This window comes from Mirounga angustirostris, unplaced genomic scaffold (genome assembly GCF_029215605.1).
Source record: "Mirounga angustirostris isolate CCGP_5_RB_7025 unplaced genomic scaffold, mMirAng1.0.hap1 SCAF_13, whole genome shotgun sequence".
Lineage (NCBI taxonomy): Eukaryota > Metazoa > Chordata > Mammalia > Carnivora > Phocidae > Mirounga > Mirounga angustirostris.
Genome location: NW_026991721.1, coordinates 93275982 through 93295721, shown reverse-complemented (window position 1 = coordinate 93295721; position 19740 = coordinate 93275982). Strand labels below are relative to the sequence as shown.

Below are 19740 nucleotides of genomic sequence, written 5' to 3'. Positions count from 1 at the left end.
ATGATGCTCAGCCCTCCCACCTCATGTCTGTCCCAAACCCAGTTGTCCCTACAATCCCTGCAATCCCAGCTCCCTGTCTACAGTCAACCTCCCGACTTCACCTGGGCCTTGACATTTCCTGGGCTCATGTCTTGTTCTTTCCCTGTCCCAGGCCCTGAGCAGTTCTGTCAAACCCTTCTGCACACCAAGACTTCAATCCTGCCACCAACACAACTCTGTGGGCTGGCAGATTCCCTGCCCTCCGCCCCCTCCCCTCCTCTCTGTATCCACGTTCATCCATCTCTCCACCTCACCTCCAGGCCCACTTCCCAGCATCACTCTCACCTTGGCCCTGTCTTCTTCCATTCATCCCTGGGACCTTGCTGCACCAGCTAGCACTTCTCTTCCTTTGCTAATCTCTCCTTCCTCCGGGATTCCTCCCCTCTGCCTACAAATATACCCGGGTCCCTCCCATCCTCCAATACCATCGCCACCCCCTTACCCATGCTCAGCTGCCCCCCACCCCCAGCTACCCTCCAGTTTAGAGGATCGTAAATCGTGGTGTCAGTGGTTTACAGATGGGGAGCTGAAGCTGGAGGAAGACATGGCTGGTAGCCGTCAGGAGGAGAGACAATCTTCCTGCCTTCCTTTATCCCCTAACTTCTCAGAATTCTGGTCCCTTCTCTCGTGCACCTCTCATTTGCTCCCCATTCCTGCAGAGTCCTGCTGGCCCCACTGAACCTGCCTCAGAAGGATCGCCAGCGACACCTGGCCCAGGTGCCCCTTCACAGCCCTGTTTCATCTCTGTGTGGGACCGTCTGCACACTCCTTCCCCAACCTCCTTCCTCCTTGGCTTTCATGGCCATGTTTTCCTGATTCTCAGCTTTTCTAGCTGCTTCTGCTTTGTCTCTTCTATGGCTACTCTTCATCTTCCCATGGTGCAAGCAAGGGACAAGAGGGTCTTGTCCCTCTTCTGTCCTCCCTCAGTGCTTCCCCCGCGGTGGCCTCACGTATCCTGCGGCTTCAGCCATCCCCTCCTTACAGAGGCCTCCCAGGCCCTGCCCCAGTCTTGCTCTCACTCCCCAGTTTAAGCATTCATCCAGGCCTTTCCTCCTGGATAGCCTACCAGCACCCCACATTCAACATGTTCCAAGTCCTCTTCCCTTCCAAACCGTCCATGCGAGTGATGACACCATCCTCAGTCATCCACCCACGCTCCACCAGCATGAGGGCCCCTACCCTCTGCACCCCACACCCACCCTGCTGTCCAGCCTGACTCTCTTGGCGTCTCTTCCAGCTCCCAGCACTACAACCTGAGCCAAACTAGGCTCAGGACTCAGTGTCTCACATCAGGAGAGAGTCTGCCCTCACCCCCAGATGTCTGTCTTATGACTTGATATTCTTAACCCTTAAGTCTTGCAAACCCTCCCTGCTTCCCTACTATGTATGTACAATGTGCATCCACCTTGTCCTGGCTTCCAAGGCCCATCGGACCCTAAATCATCTAATTTATCCTCACAGCCACCCCGTACGCTCCAGCTGAATGGAGAATCCATTGTCCCCTGAAGAGGCCATGCTCCTTCTCACTCAGGATCATGCCCTAGGTCTTATGTTTCCTCTTCCTATGGTACCTCCGTTCACACCTACTCTATCCATCTTCCATCGCCCTCTGGAGCCCAGCTTGGGTTCTGCCTCCCCCATGGAACCTTCTCTGGACATTTCACCAGAGAGCCCCACCCCTCTTCCTGGAGCTCTCATGGCTTGACGTGCTCTGCTTTGAGGTGCAGATGGTCAGTGGGTGTTCTTACCCCACCTGCTATGTTGTTGGCAATCTAGTATCTCGTGATGCGCTGTGATAGGTCTGCGTGCAGGAGACAAAAGGAAGGAAAAAGGGAAGGGATGGAATGGGGGGTGAGGTCAGATGATGACCTTAAACAAGATGGAGGGGCTTCAGCTCGACCCTCTGTGCACTGGGGACCCTTGTGTGTTCCTGGTAAGAGAAGTGCCTGGAGGTCGGGAGGGGAGCTCCTTGCCACCTCCAGGGTAGCCCCCCGTCACCTGAGTCACTTCCCTCCCCCTCCCCCCTCCTCCCCAACCTCTGCCTTGGCACCCCCATCTCTTGTGGCTGAGACACCAGGGCTAAGATGAGAATGACAGCTGCCCAGTTTTGCTGCAGGAAAACCCGTATTTAATGCTGAAGGGGAACCACCAGGAGATGGAAGGCAATGACCGCTACGAGGGCTTCTGTGTGGACATGCTCAAGGAGCTAGCAGAGATCCTCCGGTTCAACTACAAGATCCGCCTGGTCGGGGACGGCGTGTACGGTGTTCCTGAGGCCAACGGCACTTGGACGGGAATGGTCGGGGAGCTGATCGCGAGGGTAAGGAAAGGGCAGATGATCTGGACTTGGAGGTGGGCTGGGGAGGGAGAGGGAAGGGCCTAGGGTCGTGCCGTATGTTCATGAACCATCCACGTATTCAGGCAATCACGCATTTTTCATGTAGTTGTCTGTTCATTGCGCACATCATTTCTGAGTCGGCACCGAGCCAGGCATTGGTGGTACACATTGGTGAAGAAGACCACCGTGATCCCTGCCCTGTGGCTCTCCCAGCTCAGCACCTGTCCCAGGTGCAACGGAGGTGTTGGCCAGTCAACATGGATTTGAGGGTTTGGGGTCCATTTCTGGAGGAGCTTGGTGCTTTTGTGTGTTATGATTATTTCACTGCTCGGTAGCGCCCCGTGGCAGAGCTTGGACAGGCCTGAGAGGGTAGAACGCACCACATCCATTGACTTTGACACTGGAGAGGTGCCGTCAGGGGAGATAGGGTAAAATAATAGGGGGAAAGGGATGGACTGTCAGAACAGTTGGTCATGGTTACGGTTCTCTTGTTGCTCTTTGTCTTCTTGTCTGCTCTTGTTAATGTGCTGTCACAGACCCAGAGCCAAGGTGCACTTGGACAGGCTGTAGGTTTCCAGAGTGAACGTAGGGACTTGGTTAAAATGCAGGTGAGCATCACAGAATGTCAGTCATCTGTTCAGTTAGAGCAAGGATAGAGAAAGTTCTTCCAGGGGGAAATCTCTCGTTTTCTTGGTACACACTATTAACACCTGTAAAAATTAATTAAATCATTACTGATTCACTGTCCATGTTTCTATAACCGAGTTTTTGGGGTCAGGTCCTGCTGGCGGACGCTCCGTGCCGAGAGCTCCGACCTGGCTTCTTAGTGCAACCTTGAACCAAGTCCTCTCCTCCTCTGTGTTTTCCAAGTGCAGAAGGAGCCCCTGCAGGGCTCCTGCAGCCTCCCTCTGAATGCCAACGTGCAGGGTGCTTTACATACATTATCTCTAACCCTCTTTAAACATACCTTTTAGCTAGTTGTTACCCTCATTTTACAAACGAGCCATCTGACGCTCAGAGGGCTTGAATGGCTTGTCTGAAGCCGCAGGTTAATATGAGACGGGGCTGGGATTTGAACCCACATCTGTCTAACACCAGGACCCACGTTTTTTCCCACCGCCGCTCACCACCGCAGCTGGACTGTGATGTCACCAAGAAAGGTATCCTTCGGTCCAGGCCCTTCCTTGCCCCCTTACTTTTGATGCTCCCTCCCTCCACATCTCCCTCCCCTTCAGCCTGGCTTTCTTCTTTTCTTTCCTTCCTTCTTTTTTTTTCCCCCTGCCCTTGATCTCTAGAATTAATATGATTTTAACCCTTCCTACATGCCACACATGGGACATGAGACAAATTTCTGCCGTCCTAGTGTTGAAGGATGAAAATGTTAGTCGGGCTGTTAAAAAAGAAGCAGTCCTTGGCAGTGCATCATGAAACGTTCTATCTGGACAGGAGCACGGGAAGATATTTAAGAGCTGAGGAGGAGGGGTGCTTAGAAAGGGTTGCCTGGCAGGATAGACAGCATTTGCAATAACCCAGCGGGGTACACGGCGAGACTCGTGCAGAGAACTGTGGATGCTCCAGGACGAGCTGATTCCGAAGTGAGGCCTTGCTCGCAGGGCGAGGCTTGCCCACAGAGGACTGATCAATCAACGGAAAGCCTAGAAGGAGCTCTGGGAGCATCTCACAGGGGCAGGGGGTGAGAGTGATTTCTTCCAAGAGCTGTCTGCTTTCTTTGAGACTCGAGCCCACCCTGCCAACAATGCCCTTACTGCAGCACAAAAGGATGTGCCACTCCTCTGTTCAGTCCCAGAGCCCCTCCTAGAACAGTTTTCTGGTCTGCATCTCACTGTGGAGCCCAGTGGTTAAACCCCAGAAAGCTAAGCTGCTGAGCCTTTTCCTTCTCCTCTTCCCGACAGATGTGGTCACCTTGAGCCCGTTTCTTCAGCCCCCTTGGGCTGCCTGGTGACTGGTAGGGTGACTTCAGGGATGCCAGAGTTAGCGTAGAGCCAGTCCCCTTATCAGCACCCTAATGAGCTGTGACATGGGCTGGCAGGGGGAGGAGAGGAGTCTGGGGCTCAAGGACACGCAGTTCCATACCGAATGACTTAGGCCATCAGCCAGGGATCTTAAAATTCATCCCAGGTCATCTTTCAAGCCAAAACACTGCTGCTTTGGTCTCATCAAGACCTGGCTACATAATATTAATTAGTTAATTAAACCATTAATTCCATAACTATTTATTATATACCTTCTGTTATTCCAGATGCTGGAGATACAGTGGGGACAAAACGAACACAGATACTCCCCCATGAATCTTACCAGTGAGAGACAGATGTTGATGAAGGATCATATTACTATATAATTTCCACCATAAGTGCAAGGGAGGCAAAGTCAAAGGAGCTATGAGAACGCATCTGAGGGCAGTAGGATCCAGTCTTGAGAAGCAAGGGGGCAGGGGTGGGAAGGCTTCCCTTGGGAAGTGATGTCGGGGCTGGTGTCGAAGAATAGGAAGAGCATTCCAGCCCGGAGTCTGTCTGAACGCCACTGGGGTTCGTCCTGGGCAAGAGTGGGTGCTGCTGGGACCCCACCTTCCCTTGGTTCAGTGCTTTGATATGTCTGCCAAGATGTTCCCCTCGGTTTAAAGTTAGTCCTAAAGCCTGGATCCGTCCTGCGTGACCTCCTCCCCAAGTCACACAGGGACATTTTAGAGGCTGCAACAGCAAAGCCTGGAATGTCCCACCTGGAAGAAACTCCCGAGCCCACCACCCCTAAATCTGTCACTTCTGCCGACGAGAAAGCCGAGGCTCAGAGAGGTTAAAAGATCACACAGCTGGTAAGTGGAGAGTCAGCACTGAAGCCCGGGTCTCTCTGACTTTAGCGTTCATGGTCTCGGAGGACACAGATCCTGATGCTAGACAGACCTGAGCTTCAGTTTCAGTTCATCCCCTTCCGGATGTGCTGAGTTTCATTTCTCCTTGGCTGAGGTTCACTCCATGGAGTGTCACCTCCCCTATGCTTCTGGATTGTGCTTCAGAACCCTGGGGCCGCCTTCAGAGAAGTCAGATCCTGAGGTAACAGTGACACACCCTAGTGCAAGCCACAGTGGATGGGCGTGAGCCACTGACCCACCTCCCTGCCTGCGGCCTTCCTACGGCTGGACGAGCCCGCGCAGCCTGGTTCCCGGGAGGCCCTGCGCACTCCTGCATCCCAGCAGCCCCAGGAAGCCTCAGGGCAGGAGGCTGGAGGCATGGGAATAAGGGGTGAGGTGAGGCTACACAAAGGGTCAGGAGGAGCAGATGGTGGGCCAGGCCAGCTGGGAGAGTGGAATGCCAGGGTGGCAGGGCCCCAGCCACCAAGGCAGTGATAGAAGGTGCCATGGATTATCAGGCCACCTGCCTGGGGCCACAGGTAACACTGAGCAGAAGTCTTTGTGGCTGAGGGAACCCGGAGGCGAGCATTAGCTGGTTTGGACCAAGAGTGATTTTTTTTTTTTTTTTTTTTTAAGTAAGCTCTAGGCCCAGCACAGGGCTTGAACTCATGACCCGGAGATCAAGAGTCACACACTCTACTGACTGAGCCAGCCAGGTGCCCCTCAGGAGTGATTATTATGAGGCTCATTCAGGTATAGCAGCTTGTGTCTCAGTAACCCCCTTCTTGTTCAAGGAGATTGCCTTCCCCCATACAGAAAATGAAACTAAGCCAGTCATCTGTTGACTGCTAAGAGTGAAAATGATTGTTCACAGCACCACACCGCAGTAAGCGTGAGACTTCTTCATGGGGGTGTAGCGGTCCTGCGCCAGTGTCTCCGTGCCAGGGCTCAGGGCTCGTCCTGCAGACCTGTGCAGCTTTGGGGGAAGAGAGTGTGCAAAGGGGGAGGCACCCGGTGGGTGTGTGTACAGGGCTGCCCACCAGCTCCCCCTGGACAACCGGCAAGGCGAGTGCAAGTAGAACTACGCCAGGAGAGAAGAAGGCTAGACATAAAGGGGGACCACACCCCACACACGGGGGGCTAAGGAATCTCTTCCTTTAGAGAGTTTGAAGAACACAGCGGCCTCCCTCACGTGTGAATGATACGGAGAGAAGTACAGAGGTGTGCACCATCTCCAGTGGGTGTTCTAGAGCCTCCGAGTTCATGTCCATTATCATCTGCTTACCCAAGGCCCTTGGGCCTGGACACATGGCGTATTAGTTGCAGAAGTGCATTCGAGCATGTTTACTGCATCTGTTTAGAAATCATCAGGATATGTCTCTTGGCACAAATCCCATGACAAGTGGGAGTGTGGTTGGAGTGACAAGTGAATTCACATCAACTGGACCAGGTGGATGGCCTCTCACTCTGGTGCTCTGTTTGAGCAGCGGAGATGAGAAGGATGACTATTTGGGGAGGCTGTCAGGTTTGGATTCATTTTGCCCGAGTCAGAGCCTTCCCCACTGAGCCCGCAACAGTCCTGCCCACAGTGATGGCGTGTGTCAGTGGAGGGGTACTTGGCAGAGAGGAGGGGATGGACTAGAATAGTGTGAAGCAGGAGGTACCCCAGGAACAGTCTCGGGGGCTTCCTGTATCACTCCGTTTATTTAGAGATTTCGTTGAAACGGTTCGAGGCATTCAGATACAAAGATGAATGAGATAGGTCCCAGGTCACTCTTTGATGGGGACAGCTGGCAGAAATCTCAATGAGAAAGACAGTGATGGGGAAAAGCAGGGTATGGGGAAGGGGCTGGAGGATGGACTCTTAATTCTGCTGGTGATGTCTAGGAGAGATGCCTGCAGGAGGTGATGCTTGACCAGAATCTTTAAAGATGAAGAGAGGTTGGCCAGGCATGAAGGGACATAGAGAAGAGCATGTCAGGGGGAAGGAGCACGAGATCCTAGGCTGAAGGTGCATGGATAGTTTCCGTCTTAGGTTAGAATACCCAAAACAGATCATGGTGGGAAATGAGGCTAGGAACTGGGCAGTGGTCATTGATGAAGGGCCCAGGTGTCCTCCTGCAGTGGAGCATGGACGGCTGGGGGCAGAGGGGAATAAGACAGAGGCAGGGGAACCGTGGAGAAGGCTTTACTGTCACAAGAGATGATGAGAACCAAAAGTAACTTAGGAGTTCAAAGAAGGTACACATTCAAAGGCTAACTGAAAGGTAACAGTTTTTCTTTTATACAGAAGAATATAATCTTTTTAAAAATACATGTTTTAAAAAACAAAATATGACATATAATTCCACCATCCAGTAGTACCCCTGGTTAACATTTTAGTTTACCATCCCTTCTGATTTCTTAACAAATATATATATTTTACACAAGTAACAATGGGGTCATAGAGGATGTACTGTTTTGTAACCTGTTGAAAACTATTTAATAGATCAATCATCAGGACTCAGGGACCAAATGAGTGTGGACCATGCAAGAGAAAGAATACAGTAAGAAGACTCCAAGATTGCTAACTTGGACATCGAGGTGGATGATAGTGCCAGTCATTGAGGTAGAAAATTCAAGAGAAAATCAGGTGTGGGAGGAAAAGGAAGGATGAATTTAGTTTTGGAACTGGGAACTTTGAAATGCCTTTTGGATGTCCAGGTAGAGGTGTTCAGCAGAGGGTTGACTACCGTGGACTTGGCACACTGAGGCTATAGCTTCTAGAGTGCCCCGTGAATAGGAGGTAGCTGCTGAAGCCATGAGCGGTGAAGAATCACCCAGGAGAAAAACACATGCTCAAGAGGCTGCTAAAGGCCATGGAAAGAAAATGGATATAAAGAAGTTTTGCAGCCCTTGAAAGGAAGTACAGAAAAGCATTCCTCAGTTTTAGCAGTACAGAAGTCACGGGCAAGAACAGTCTCAGTGGGTGGCTGGACTGAGATCAGATGGCCATGGTCAATGCTGGTGGAATGGTCTTTAAAGAAGCCTAGCTTTTGTGGGAAAGCAGGATGAGGGGGTTGTAGCTAGAGGGAGCTGTGGAGCAGAGGGGTGGGCTGTTGTTTAAAATGAACTCACCATGGAAAGGGCTGCTCAGCGTTCAGAACTGAGAATAAGGCCTGGGAAGGAATACAGGGTGGGGGGGTTTGGAGTCCTCACCAAGACTGGAGAACTTCTCCCCATGGCAGTGGATCACTGGGAAGCCGTGCAGTCGGGTGTCTCTGTCCAGGGTGCTGTCTCGGCGATGCTTTACATTTGTGCAGTGATTTCAGGTCCAAAACCACTTGCGCGAGCATTCACTCTTTACCTTTCACCATAGCTCTGTGAAGTAGGTATTACTATCCCAATTTTATAGATAAGCAACCTGAGGCTTAGAAGTACAAAATGTTTCTCCCAGTGTCCCACTGCCAGCGAGTGGTGGAACAGTGTCAGGCTTAGGCGCTGAGTCCTTGTAGTCCACTGCGGCACATGACCCCACCTCACTGGAATGGTAGCAGGTGTCATTCACTTCGGAGATGTCCTTCTAGGCAGAGGATTTGGAGGGTGCCCAGGACTTGGTCCCCAGATCTGGTTCTGGCCCATGAAGGGGTGGCACTTCATCCAGAAAGTGAAAGAGCTGGGCAGAGGACCTCCAGGACCCCTTCCTCTCTCACCCAGTGTGGGTGAGGCATTCTTGTCGGTGTAGCCAGGAGAACTGGTATCCTGGAAGGGGAGAGACTGCATTTCGTATCCCCAGGACCCAGCTCGAAAGCACATTCAGGAAGAGAAAGAGTCCACCTCCAGCTTCAAAGTTCAGAGCCAACCACCCTGTTGGCATTCAACACCATGTTGGCAGAATGGCACATTTAGGTTCAAAGGGAAAAGGGCTTTGGAAGGCTTAGAATCAAGGCTCATAAGCCTTTGACATCAAATAGCTCTCACCAGTAACATTTTGATGAATTAAGTGTAAATGAAGCTGAAATACCTCATTCCATTTCCCCTGCTGGGCCCCTTTGAGAAAGGATTGGGGAAAGTGTTTGCCAGGGACCTGGTGAGGTGGGCCGTACGTGGCCTCGATCCACTGGGAAGGTTGTCCAGAGATTTTGCTGAACTAAAAAAATACCACAGCAAGTCCCCTGGGATTACTTTTCACCATGAAGCCAGAGACTATTTTAACTGCAAATAGGTCATAGAATTCTATTCTTTAAAGAAAGATACTGATCCAGGGGCTAAAATTGAGTCTTCAACTCTTCCCCCCCATGCAACAGCTAAGCTCAGGGAGAGTTTTACTCTCAAGGCCTGGTTTCTGAATTTACTCAAATCAAGAAGAGATGAGCTTCAATGATCATTCATTGACTCATTGATTGATTGATTCATTCATTCATTCATTCATCAAAGTGCCCACTCTCTGACAAGCACTACTTGGATGTGAACAGTTGCCAGTAAGGAGTCCAGCAACTACTCTAAGAGGCAGACAGGTAAAGCAAGAATTATGGTACAGGGTGATACATGGTATATTAAGAGTGATGGTAGTAATAATAATGACTGACATTTATTGTTTCCTATGAGCCAGGCACTCTTCTAAGCACTTGACTGTATTAACTCATTTAGTCCTCACAACAACCAAATGTTGCAGATGAGGAACCTGTTCAAGGTCAGGTGGGTAGTGAGTGGCTGGGGCAGGTTTGGTGGAAGTATGGGCAGGTGTGAGCAGGAAAGGGCTCACCAAGGAAAGGACGTAGTGAAGATGGAGGAGGATCATCTTGGTAGGAAAGAATATTCTAGATGCAGCAAAGGCCGAGACACAGACTGAGTCATGTGAGTGGTTTTGTGTGGCTGGAGTCAGACATGGGAAGGAGCAGAGGAGAGTAGGGCTATAGGCAGGGGCCCGTTGTGATCGGATTTATGCGTTTGGATATTTAAGCTGTATCCAGAAGACTCGGGGGAGCTTTTGAAGAGCAAGGTGGTCTATTTTGCTCGAAGAAGGGAATGGCATAATTGGCTTTGGTTCCCGAAGGTTCCTGTGGCAGGAGAGAGGGGAATGGTTTGGAGGTGGGAAGACCAGATGTGGGCATACTCATTAGACAGCTGCCCCGTGATCCAAGTGGATGGGAGGGGGCCCCAAAGTGGGGATGATGCCCAGGAAGAGATGGCGACATGTAGGGATTTCAGCATGTGATTATAGGACCTGTTGCATGGAGTGGGCTTCCCTTCCTGTAGGCCTCTAAGCGCGGGCTCGGGAACCTGCCTCTCCGGGGAAGAGGGATGGCTGCCTGACTCTGGGAAAGGTCCTTTCTGGAAGAGCATCGTGAGGGAGGCATGTCTTGTAGCAGTGCCAGCATATGGCTCCCAGAGACCTAGGAAGGGAGGAAATCCACCTTGTCTGACTCATTATTCACAGACCATTGTCCTTGAGAAGAAAAGGGCCAGAGCCCTAGACCGCATGTTGGGCCACAGCTGCCTCCGCCCTCCCTCTCAGCAGTCCCTGCCTTTACACCACTCTGTCTCATTTCCAGTTCTCAAAGCCGCCTTTCAGCCATGCGCCTCCTTTTACCTACCTGATAAAAAGCCAGTAAAGTGGTTTTGAGATTGCAGTCACACTCCCGTCCTTCGGACAGGACAATATCGGCGGCCACCAAGGCAGAGGGCCTCTCCTGTCTACCTTCATGACTGCTTCCCTCTCCCCATTCCGGGGTGCCCTGCATGCACCCCACAAGACTGGGGCTGCAGAGCCACAGGCTGAGATCAGGGAGAGCCCCCAGATTCAGCAGAGGGTTCTGCCGAAGCCTTCAGATGTTCTCCTTCCTCTCACTCCCCTTGGCTGTGTGTGTCTCCTCTGCTCCGGACACTTGGTCACATCTCTGCTTAGTTCAAAGCTGAGCCCCCAGGAGAGAAAGAGAGTAGGAGCGTCAAGGGCCAGATGCTGTATAGGAGCTCGTCTTGCTGCACTGCAAGGGGCCCGTGAGAACTGGTGACTGGAACAGGGAATGACTTTGGCCGAGTCTTCCTGTCCTCCGTGTCTGCTTGCTGGAATAATGGGGAGGAAGGAAGAGGCTACTCCAGGAGAATGGCAGTAAGGGAGACAGCTGAGTGGCCGGCTGGAGAGGGACACTTGGCTGACGCTTATATTTTAACCCTATTATCCTGGGGGTGAGTGTTATGGTAACTGCTTCCTTTTTACAGATTAAGAACGCAGCCCCAGAGAGTCCAACACTCGGGAGTGCTAGGATTTGAAACCAGGTCCCTTCCCTTTAGGAGCTCTCCAGCTAGAAGGGCAGGCAGACAAGCAGAAATTATTTTAACATGAGGTTATATGGGATAAGTGCAAACTACATTGTACTTGAATAGCAGTGTAGAAGGCAGGAATTACGTCTGAATGGGGGTTGCTAGGATGGATTCTTAGTGGAAGGAAGACTGGCAGCTCCTTGAGGGCAAGCACAATATCTTATTCATCTTGACATCCTATGCACCTAACACAGCGCCTGGAACACAGCAAAGCATTAATAACCAGTTCCTTCGAATCCTGCAGAACAAGGTGCCATGTGCTAAGTATTCCTTGCATAAACTTAGGGAGCTCATCCCTTATCCTTTGATGCTATCCCTTAATGGCAACCCAGCTGGCAACCCAAGGCTTAGAAAACCAGGCTATCAATTGAATCGTCTGAATCAGCAGAAGGTAATTTAACACCTCCTATGTGTAGGTCCCAGTGCTAGGGGCTTGGGGTCAAAGGGCAGACCAGATTTGGTTCTGTCTTTGAAAGGTTACAGTCGAGGTGGTGTGGAAGTAGGGGGAGTATGAGCACATCAAAGAAATGTTTGCTCTGGTGTGGCCACGAGAGATGTGAGTACATGGCCAGGGGAGCACCAACTAATGACATCGTACATCCTCTGTGAAGGTGAACAGCTTAAACCTTTATGTCCCCTAAAGCAGGCTTTGAGAGCATGAGGGCCAGAGAAGGTCAGCCCGGATTCAGGAAAAGACCTCAGGGCTCTGTCTCCCCGTCCTTCGATCCCTGTGGTGGTTCTCTTCCACAACAGGAGTGGAGGTGGGCATCTCAGGGGGATTGGAGTTTGGCGGTGTTCACGGCTACGTCAGCCGCTTCAGACTGGGAACTCCTCCAAACCCCATGGGCGTCTAGAAGCAGCCCGGGGAAATTGTCAGAAGGCTCACTTCTTGGGAATTATTTCCGCCTTCCCCACGGAGTGCCATCCATTAAGGGGAGTGAGGGATCTGCAAAAGAAGTGGAAATGTATTAATTAAGGCATCTCTAAAAGCCTTGCAAGAGATTGGCCTGCCGTTCAACAGAAGAGACAGGCCGCAGGGCATTGATTTGGGGCAGGGGTGGGGAAGGAAGCTATAGAAAATGGTATCTTATTATCTTCTGAGGGTCCTCTTGTCCTGATTGCGCACCCCACCCGGCAGAGGTGAGGTGTTATATGCAGGCTCATGCAGGCTCTGGACTCTAAGGAGAGCTTTCAAGAATTCCAGTTCGGCATCAGGAACCTAACTTCTGTCTCGGTCCCCAAAGCATGTTCTCGTTCACCACCCAATTTTAGTAATTCAGCTCCTGATTATTCTTCAAGCCCGAGTCTCTCATGTGGCTAACCCTGGTCCTTGGGCTCCCCTTTTCTCCGGGAGTAAGGAGCCTATCCCTGAACCTGAGGCCAGGGCCCTACTCGCCCGCTGATATATTCCCATCCTCAGCCAATATTACCTGCCCCTGGATATGTGGATTCAACATCAGTTGTGGCTTCAGGTTGATAAGACACAGTTCTTACTTTCACTGAACTCTCATGCCATATACATAGAACCTCCAAATACAGCCGTACAGGTTGTACATTGTACAAGGAGTGAATGGGGCCTGAAACCTAGCCTCGCACTACTCACCAAGCATGTACTGTGGTCTGGGCGTGTATCTACCTGTAGATTCTCTTCCTACAGAGAGATGCCTTTCATTGCCCAAAACATGTGCCCACTAAATCTACTGGGAGGATCAATTTTTATAAGTCATACTATGGCCCCAACTACACTGGGAATGAGGCCTGGTGTATAAAAAAATAATGAGACCATACGTGTGATATATGCAAAATAGAATCGTACAAAACTTTATGGGAACATGGAGAAAAAGGGTAACAGTTCACCCCCAGGAAGCCAGGCAGGACTTTGGAGCGGAGCTAATGATAATAATAGCTATTGTTTACTGACTGTCTACTCCTTGCCAGGCATTTGTCATAGACCAGTTCCTCTCCAACAACAATCTGAAAAGATGACTATTATCATTCACATCTTATAATGAAGACACTGAGTTTGGCCCCAGCTTAGCAGAGAGGCTAATTCAAGGTCACACAGCTAACAAGGGATTGATCTGGAATTCAAAGCCAAGGCTGTCTGACATCAAAGTCCATAGTCATTCTAACTCACTATGATGCCTGAAAGGGAGGCATAGTAAAGCTGGACCTTGATGGACAAGTAGGAATTTGATAAGCACCAGCGGGGAAGGAGTTGCAGGCAGGGAACTGCGTGGGCAGACATGGAGTCTGAAATATTTGACAGCTTTAAGGAACATGAGTCATGCCCTGTAGGCTCCTCACAAGCTGAAGGGAGGGCAGTAGCTTGATGCTGGTGATGCTGGAGAGGCATACCTAGGCCAGGTGGGGAGGCTCACTGTGAGGAGCTGGGGCTCTGTTTTAAAGGCGGCAGGGAGCCCCTGGAGTTTTGTAAGCAGAGGAGTGACATGATTAGATCCTTGGTGTAGAAACAGGTTCTAGAGCCCTGGTTCTCAAACTGTGGTCCTTGAGCAGCCGCAGTAGCAGCATCACCGAGGACTTGCCCGAAATCCAAGTTCGGGGGCCCCATCCAGACTTACTAAATCAGAAACTCTGGAGGGGGGCCCAGCAGTTTGCCTCTGAACGAGCTTTTTAGGTGATTGTGATGCACATTCAAGTTTGAAAGCCCTGGTCGGTGCCCACGCGTCTCCACTTTGAGAACCGCCAGTACCCATGCAGCTCAGTAGATGGATGGCGTGGGGAGGCCCTGGAAGCCACGAGACCAGTGCAGAGACTACTGAATAATTCAAATGAAGACGTGAATGATGGTAGCAGCATGGAGAGTCGAGTCGCGGTAACGGATGAAGCAGGTGTTGCAGAAGTGAAATGGATGGGCTTGGTTATTGAACGGGGAGAGAGCAGGGAAGGGAGGGCGAGGGCAGACTCCAGGCTGACTCCTGCTCTCTGTTTGGTGGATGACAGGTGGCTGGTAAAGTAATGAACTGAGAAATAGTACACGGAAAAAGAGTCGCTTTAGGTGGCAGAGATGTACGTGACGTGAGTCTGATGGCGAGAAGGACAGGAAGTCATGGGGAGAAGCCAGAAGGAGGGCAGAGCTGGACCTGCTCTGCATTTGGGAGTCATCGGGATACACGGTAGAGAAACGGAAGGACTGACCGCATTCACCCCTGTCCTCACACCCCTTTCCCGCCCCCCGGGCCACCTGTGCAGATCCCTGCCCTACCAGATGGGAGCTGTGAGGGCAAGTCCCCCAACATTTCTGACCCCCATGTTTTCATCTTCAAAATGGAAATCAGAGCAGCCACCTCTGGGTTAGTGTGACGAATCCATGAACTCCAGTCTCGGCAGTGTGCCTGGCATGTGGTAACTCTCAGGGAGGGTGAGCCCTCTCTCTGCTGTCCCAAGAGTCTGTTACTCATCTCTCTAGAGGAGACTATGCTTGCACTTCCTCTCTGGGCCTAAAGCTCAGGTCCTCAGCCTCCCCACCATCCGTCCCTGCCCCTCCGACACACGCATGCACGCACACATGTCCACCTGCTCCCTGAGATGTAAGCAGCCTGGGCCGGGTTCCTCCCTGTCTTGAGTCTTTTTGCCACACTGTGCCTGGACACTGTATAAGCTTACCAGATCAACCCAGAGCAAGTAGCCCACGTCCAGTCCTGCTCCTACAGTGGGGAGGTCCAGCAGCCTTCCAGAGGTTCTATGCAATGGTGGTGGCCTGCTGTGCTGTTCTGAACCCCCTCTTTTCTTGCCCTCTGTGGGAAAAGGGGGCACCAGGAGCAGAAACTCCCTCCAGAGGGAGGGCTCTCTGGGCCATCTCTTGGGGGAGGAGACACCTCTGTTAAGTGACAAGGGGCTGGTAAGTCCACGTATCCTCTTGGGTTGAGTTGCAAGTCAGGGTCTTTCCCTGAACCTTAAATTAGTGGCTGAATCTTCCTGAGCTACTGTTTGCTCACCTGTTAAATAAGCATATCCATCTCCCCCGTGCTCTGCCTTGCATCCGCCACAATTTCACCAATATTCCTGGGGTCTGAAGGACTGATGCTGAGGCCCTACCTCTCTCATCACTTGGCTCTCACTCTCTATGCTGCATCCCTACTGGCCTTGTCTTGGTTCCTTGGACACAGCATGCTTCATTCCAGCATATGGAAATTTGCTCTTCATTCTTTTTTTTAAATATTTTATTTATTTGAGAGAGAGCGAATGAGCAGTGGGGAAGGGCAGAGTGAGAAAGAGAGAAGCAGATTCCCTGCCAAGCAGGGAGCCTGATGTGGGGCTCGATCCCAGGATCCCGAGATCATGACCTGAGTTGAAGGCAGACGCTTAACCAACTGAGCCACCCAGGTGCCCCTATTTGCTCTTCATTCTATCAAAAATCTGTCTTCCCCCAAGTCTCCAATATGCTGTTTCCCCCTCATTATCTAGGTCTAAGCCAGGTGTCACCTCCTCTGAGAAGCATTCTTTCTCTGCCACCCTAAGGGACCTCCATCCTTTCTCTTAGTCACACTCTATCACATTACTTTGTTGCATTATCTTCCATGAGATTATCATCATCTAAAATCATCTTGCTTATTATGGGACTACTTTATTCTCATGTGTCTCCCTTAACTAGAATGTAAGTTCTCAGAGATCAGGAACTACATCTGTCTTATTCATCTGCATAGTGGTAGCACCTGGAACAGGCCCAGAATACAATAACATTCAGTAATTACGGGATGGATGGATAGGTGGACAGAAGGTTGGATGGATGTGTGAGTGGATGGATGGATGATGGATGGATGGATAGATGGGTAGGTGGATGTTTGGGTGGATGGAGGGACAGACGGACAGATGGACAGATGGATGAGATGCTGTGAAGGCAAAAGAACTAACCATTACAGCCTCTGACCCCAAAGAAGTTAGAGCCTGGACAGAACAGCCCAATGCCAAGAACCAGCTATAGATTTTCAGACGACCCCTTTGACTGGTAATAGGGAGAGCACACCAGTGGCCTAGGTCTGCTGCTGCATTCATCAGGCTGGGGTTGTAGAGCTGATGTCTTCCCTGGGGCTGCCCTTTCACGCAGCCCTGGGGCCTGCATAGGCTTCCTATAAATCTCTGCCTCCCCTTCCTGGTCTCTGCCTTCCAAGCTCCCCACAGCTGGGCCTCCAGCTCACCCCACTGCACACCCAACCCCACCCCATTTGCCACGCCAATATTGTCTTGAGAAAGAAGAACTTAAGCAACCTCACCCCTCTGTCTTCTCCCCAGGAGGTGGGAATGTCCAGGGTTAGTTGTCTGGCTCTCAAATTGACCCCTGGGGCTCCTGATTTGTTCCCCGAGTCACAGATCTACCACTGACCACTCTTCAAGCTTCAGCTGGCCTAACTGGGTATCTGCTCAGCCCCCACCGCACACACATTTATCTTCCAACTGCCTTTGGAGTAAATCTTGTCCCGTTGTACTTGCTGGCTTTGTTTCCTGAGTCTGTGTGTTGAGGGGGGACAACGGCCTGAACATCATGGACCAGACTCCAGGATCACCTGCCTGGACTTCTGAGTCCCCTCCCCTGAAACTCAGGTGCTGGGCTCCGGCCCTTTTGGTTCCCTCTGCTGACCTTCTGCCCGTGCCTTGGCTAGAAATCGCTCTAAAGATAATCCTGGGCCTGTTGGCTGAGCACTTGCTATGTACCAGACAGTGCTAATAATTGCTTTCCAAATATTATCTCATTGACTCCTTAAAGAACTTTACCAGGTGAAGTTTCATGACCCCCGTTTTGTAGATCAGCAAACAGGCTCTGAGGCTAACTCATCCAAGGTTACGTGGCCGTGAAGTGGCAGAATCAGGCTCCAAGCTCAGATGGGTCCATGTTGTGTTCTTTTAATTACTGCACAGACCTGCCCTGAGCACACACCAGGCTTTGCTTACCTAGCCGTACCTCAGTCATCAAATCCTGCCGCCGTGGTTCCCTGCTCTGCCCGAGCAGGCAGGCCCAGCTCATCTCTTCCCTTCCTGTGAATAAATAGGCCTGCTTCAAAGAATCCAAATGTGACAGCTCCCTCCGTCCTCTGGCCATCCCTCTCTCACAGAAATGAATTTGCACCAGAAGGTCTTGTGGTGTTCAACTTGCTCATTGCCGTGGCTTGGCCTCCCCTTCTCACAGCTCCTGGCCAGCATCATGATATGCTTTGAGGGGCTTATTCACAGACTATTTTTCTCGCCATCCTAGAGCTTGTCAGGAGCAACTGACCTCCCACCATTTGTCAGCATGAGAACCAGGCCTTGTCTTGATCGTGCCAATGGATGCATTGGCAGCGATGGAAGCAGCCGCGAGCCCCGTTCTGCTCCAGACCTTTCCAGAACCCGAGGAATTATTCCTCCTCTTCTGCAGCCCTCAGATATGCTCCCCTGCTTGGTGACAAACTCCTGTTCCAGCTGTGTCTACATTTGCAATGTAGGCAGCCGAACAAGGGCCTACATCTTTTAAAATGGCTGCGTGTGGCCCAGTCAGTGAATTTGGACTGCTCCGAAAGACACTGTCCACTCTTGCCAAATGGATCCCTTATCCAAATCCAGGAGACACCCGGAGCAGACCTGCCATGTCCTGGATGATGGTGGAACGGTGGGCTGGGGCCCCAGCTGGCAGCCGGGGAGTGGCGGACCGTGGGGCGCAGGCGGGAGACCCAAACAGAGGAGATGGGGTCAGGAGGTATAGCCAGTGTGCCCGTCGGTGTCATTCTGGCCGAAAGGGAAGAGGAGTCAGCTGGAGCAAATCAGGTAGAAGGGTTCAGCCTTCCGGAAACCCCCACCAGGCAGGATGGTGCAGCCCGAAGCAGAGGCCAGATCCTAGGGGCTTCAGAGGGAGTAGGCAGAGGACAGAGGCAGGATGTCCGAATCAGCGATGATGTAACAATGGCAGTGAGCATTTACTGAGCCCTGAGCACTGACTCTGCATCAGGCCCTGTACCTTAGCTCATTTCATCCTCACAACCCCATGAAATAGAAGCTGTTACCCTTCCTGCTTTGCTCATGAGGAAACAAGTTCAGAGAGGCTAAGTGAGTTGCCCAAAGTCACATAGCTATCAAGGGGCAGACTTACACCCAGGGCCCTCAGACAGCCCTCTGTCACAAGACACGACGAGAGCATCGCTGTTGAATCTGTGACGGACTGGTCTCCCTCTCCTCTGGGTTTCAAGACCCACCTCGGGTGGGGGCTGCCTGGTGCTGGAGGGTGATGGCAGTTCCCAGCAGGGAGGCCTGGTGTGCAGCGGACAAAGAGTTGGCCCCTCCGGAAGTTTCGTAGTCTGTTCAGCTGTTTGGACCAGACGAGGGATCTAGACTTTTCTGCATCCAGATGCAAATGCAAATCTAATTAAAACATCCAGCTGTTGCTTTCCACCCTTCTTGAATTAGAAGTCGCCCAGATGTTTACACAGAGATGCACAGTAGACGCGCTGTGCCTGAGCTTACCTTTCTTGGGGTGTGTGAAATCCCCAGACCGTGGTACAGTTAATGCAGGGACTCCAGCACTGCGCACCCCCCCCCCCTTGTGTATCTTCTGGGCTTTCCTGTCCCAAAGAATCATCAAGGTGCTCCGTGTCAGGCTTGAAGGGGGCCATTCTTTCTTCTGCTTGGGCAAATCACTTGACTTTTTAAAAAATATTTAGATTTAAATATACATATAGAAGCGTACACAAATCTTTAGTGTCACCTTCATGAATTGTCTCAAAGGGGACATATTTCTGTGATCACTATCCAGGTGAAGAAATAACACCATTACTAGCACCCCGAAGGCCCCTTGTCCCTGCCCCGCTGACATACCTCCTCTTTCTCTCTACACCCCCTCCTGCCCAAAGGTAACCATTATCCCCGATTTTTTTTCTTTTTAATTTTTTATTTAAATTGAATTAGCCAACATAGGGTACATCATTAGTTTCAGAGGCAGTCTTCAGTAATTCATCAGTTGCCTATCACACCCAGTGCTCATCACATCACGTGCCCTCCTTAATGCCCGTCACCCAGGTGCCCCATCCCCCCACCCCCCTCCCCTATCCCCGATTTAATACCTCATGACTCTGCTGAGCCTCATTCCCGAGGCTCTAAATTGGCTTCTGCTGACCTGGCAGGTGTTGTGGGGCCGAATGCAGTCTGTGAAAAGCACCTTGGGGATGTTATTATTGGTGGGCACACGAGCCATGTCAACACAGTGGGA

General features: G+C 51.3%; 1 protein-coding gene across 7 annotated transcripts in view; it reads left to right on the top strand.

Moving 5' to 3' along the window:
• Positions 1–19740, top strand: part of GRIK4 (glutamate ionotropic receptor kainate type subunit 4) — a 424832-nt gene that overhangs the window by 349373 nt on the left and 55719 nt on the right. For 6 of the 7 annotated variants that reach the window (XM_064577326.1, XM_064577324.1, XM_064577325.1 and 3 more), the window contains one exon: positions 2156–2359. The exons of the other annotated variant lie outside the window; for it this stretch is intronic. In XM_064577326.1, coding sequence (XP_064433396.1) covers positions 2156–2359 — 204 coding nt within the window. The remainder of the gene's footprint in view (positions 1–2155; positions 2360–19740) is intronic. 7 annotated transcript variants of the gene reach the window in all.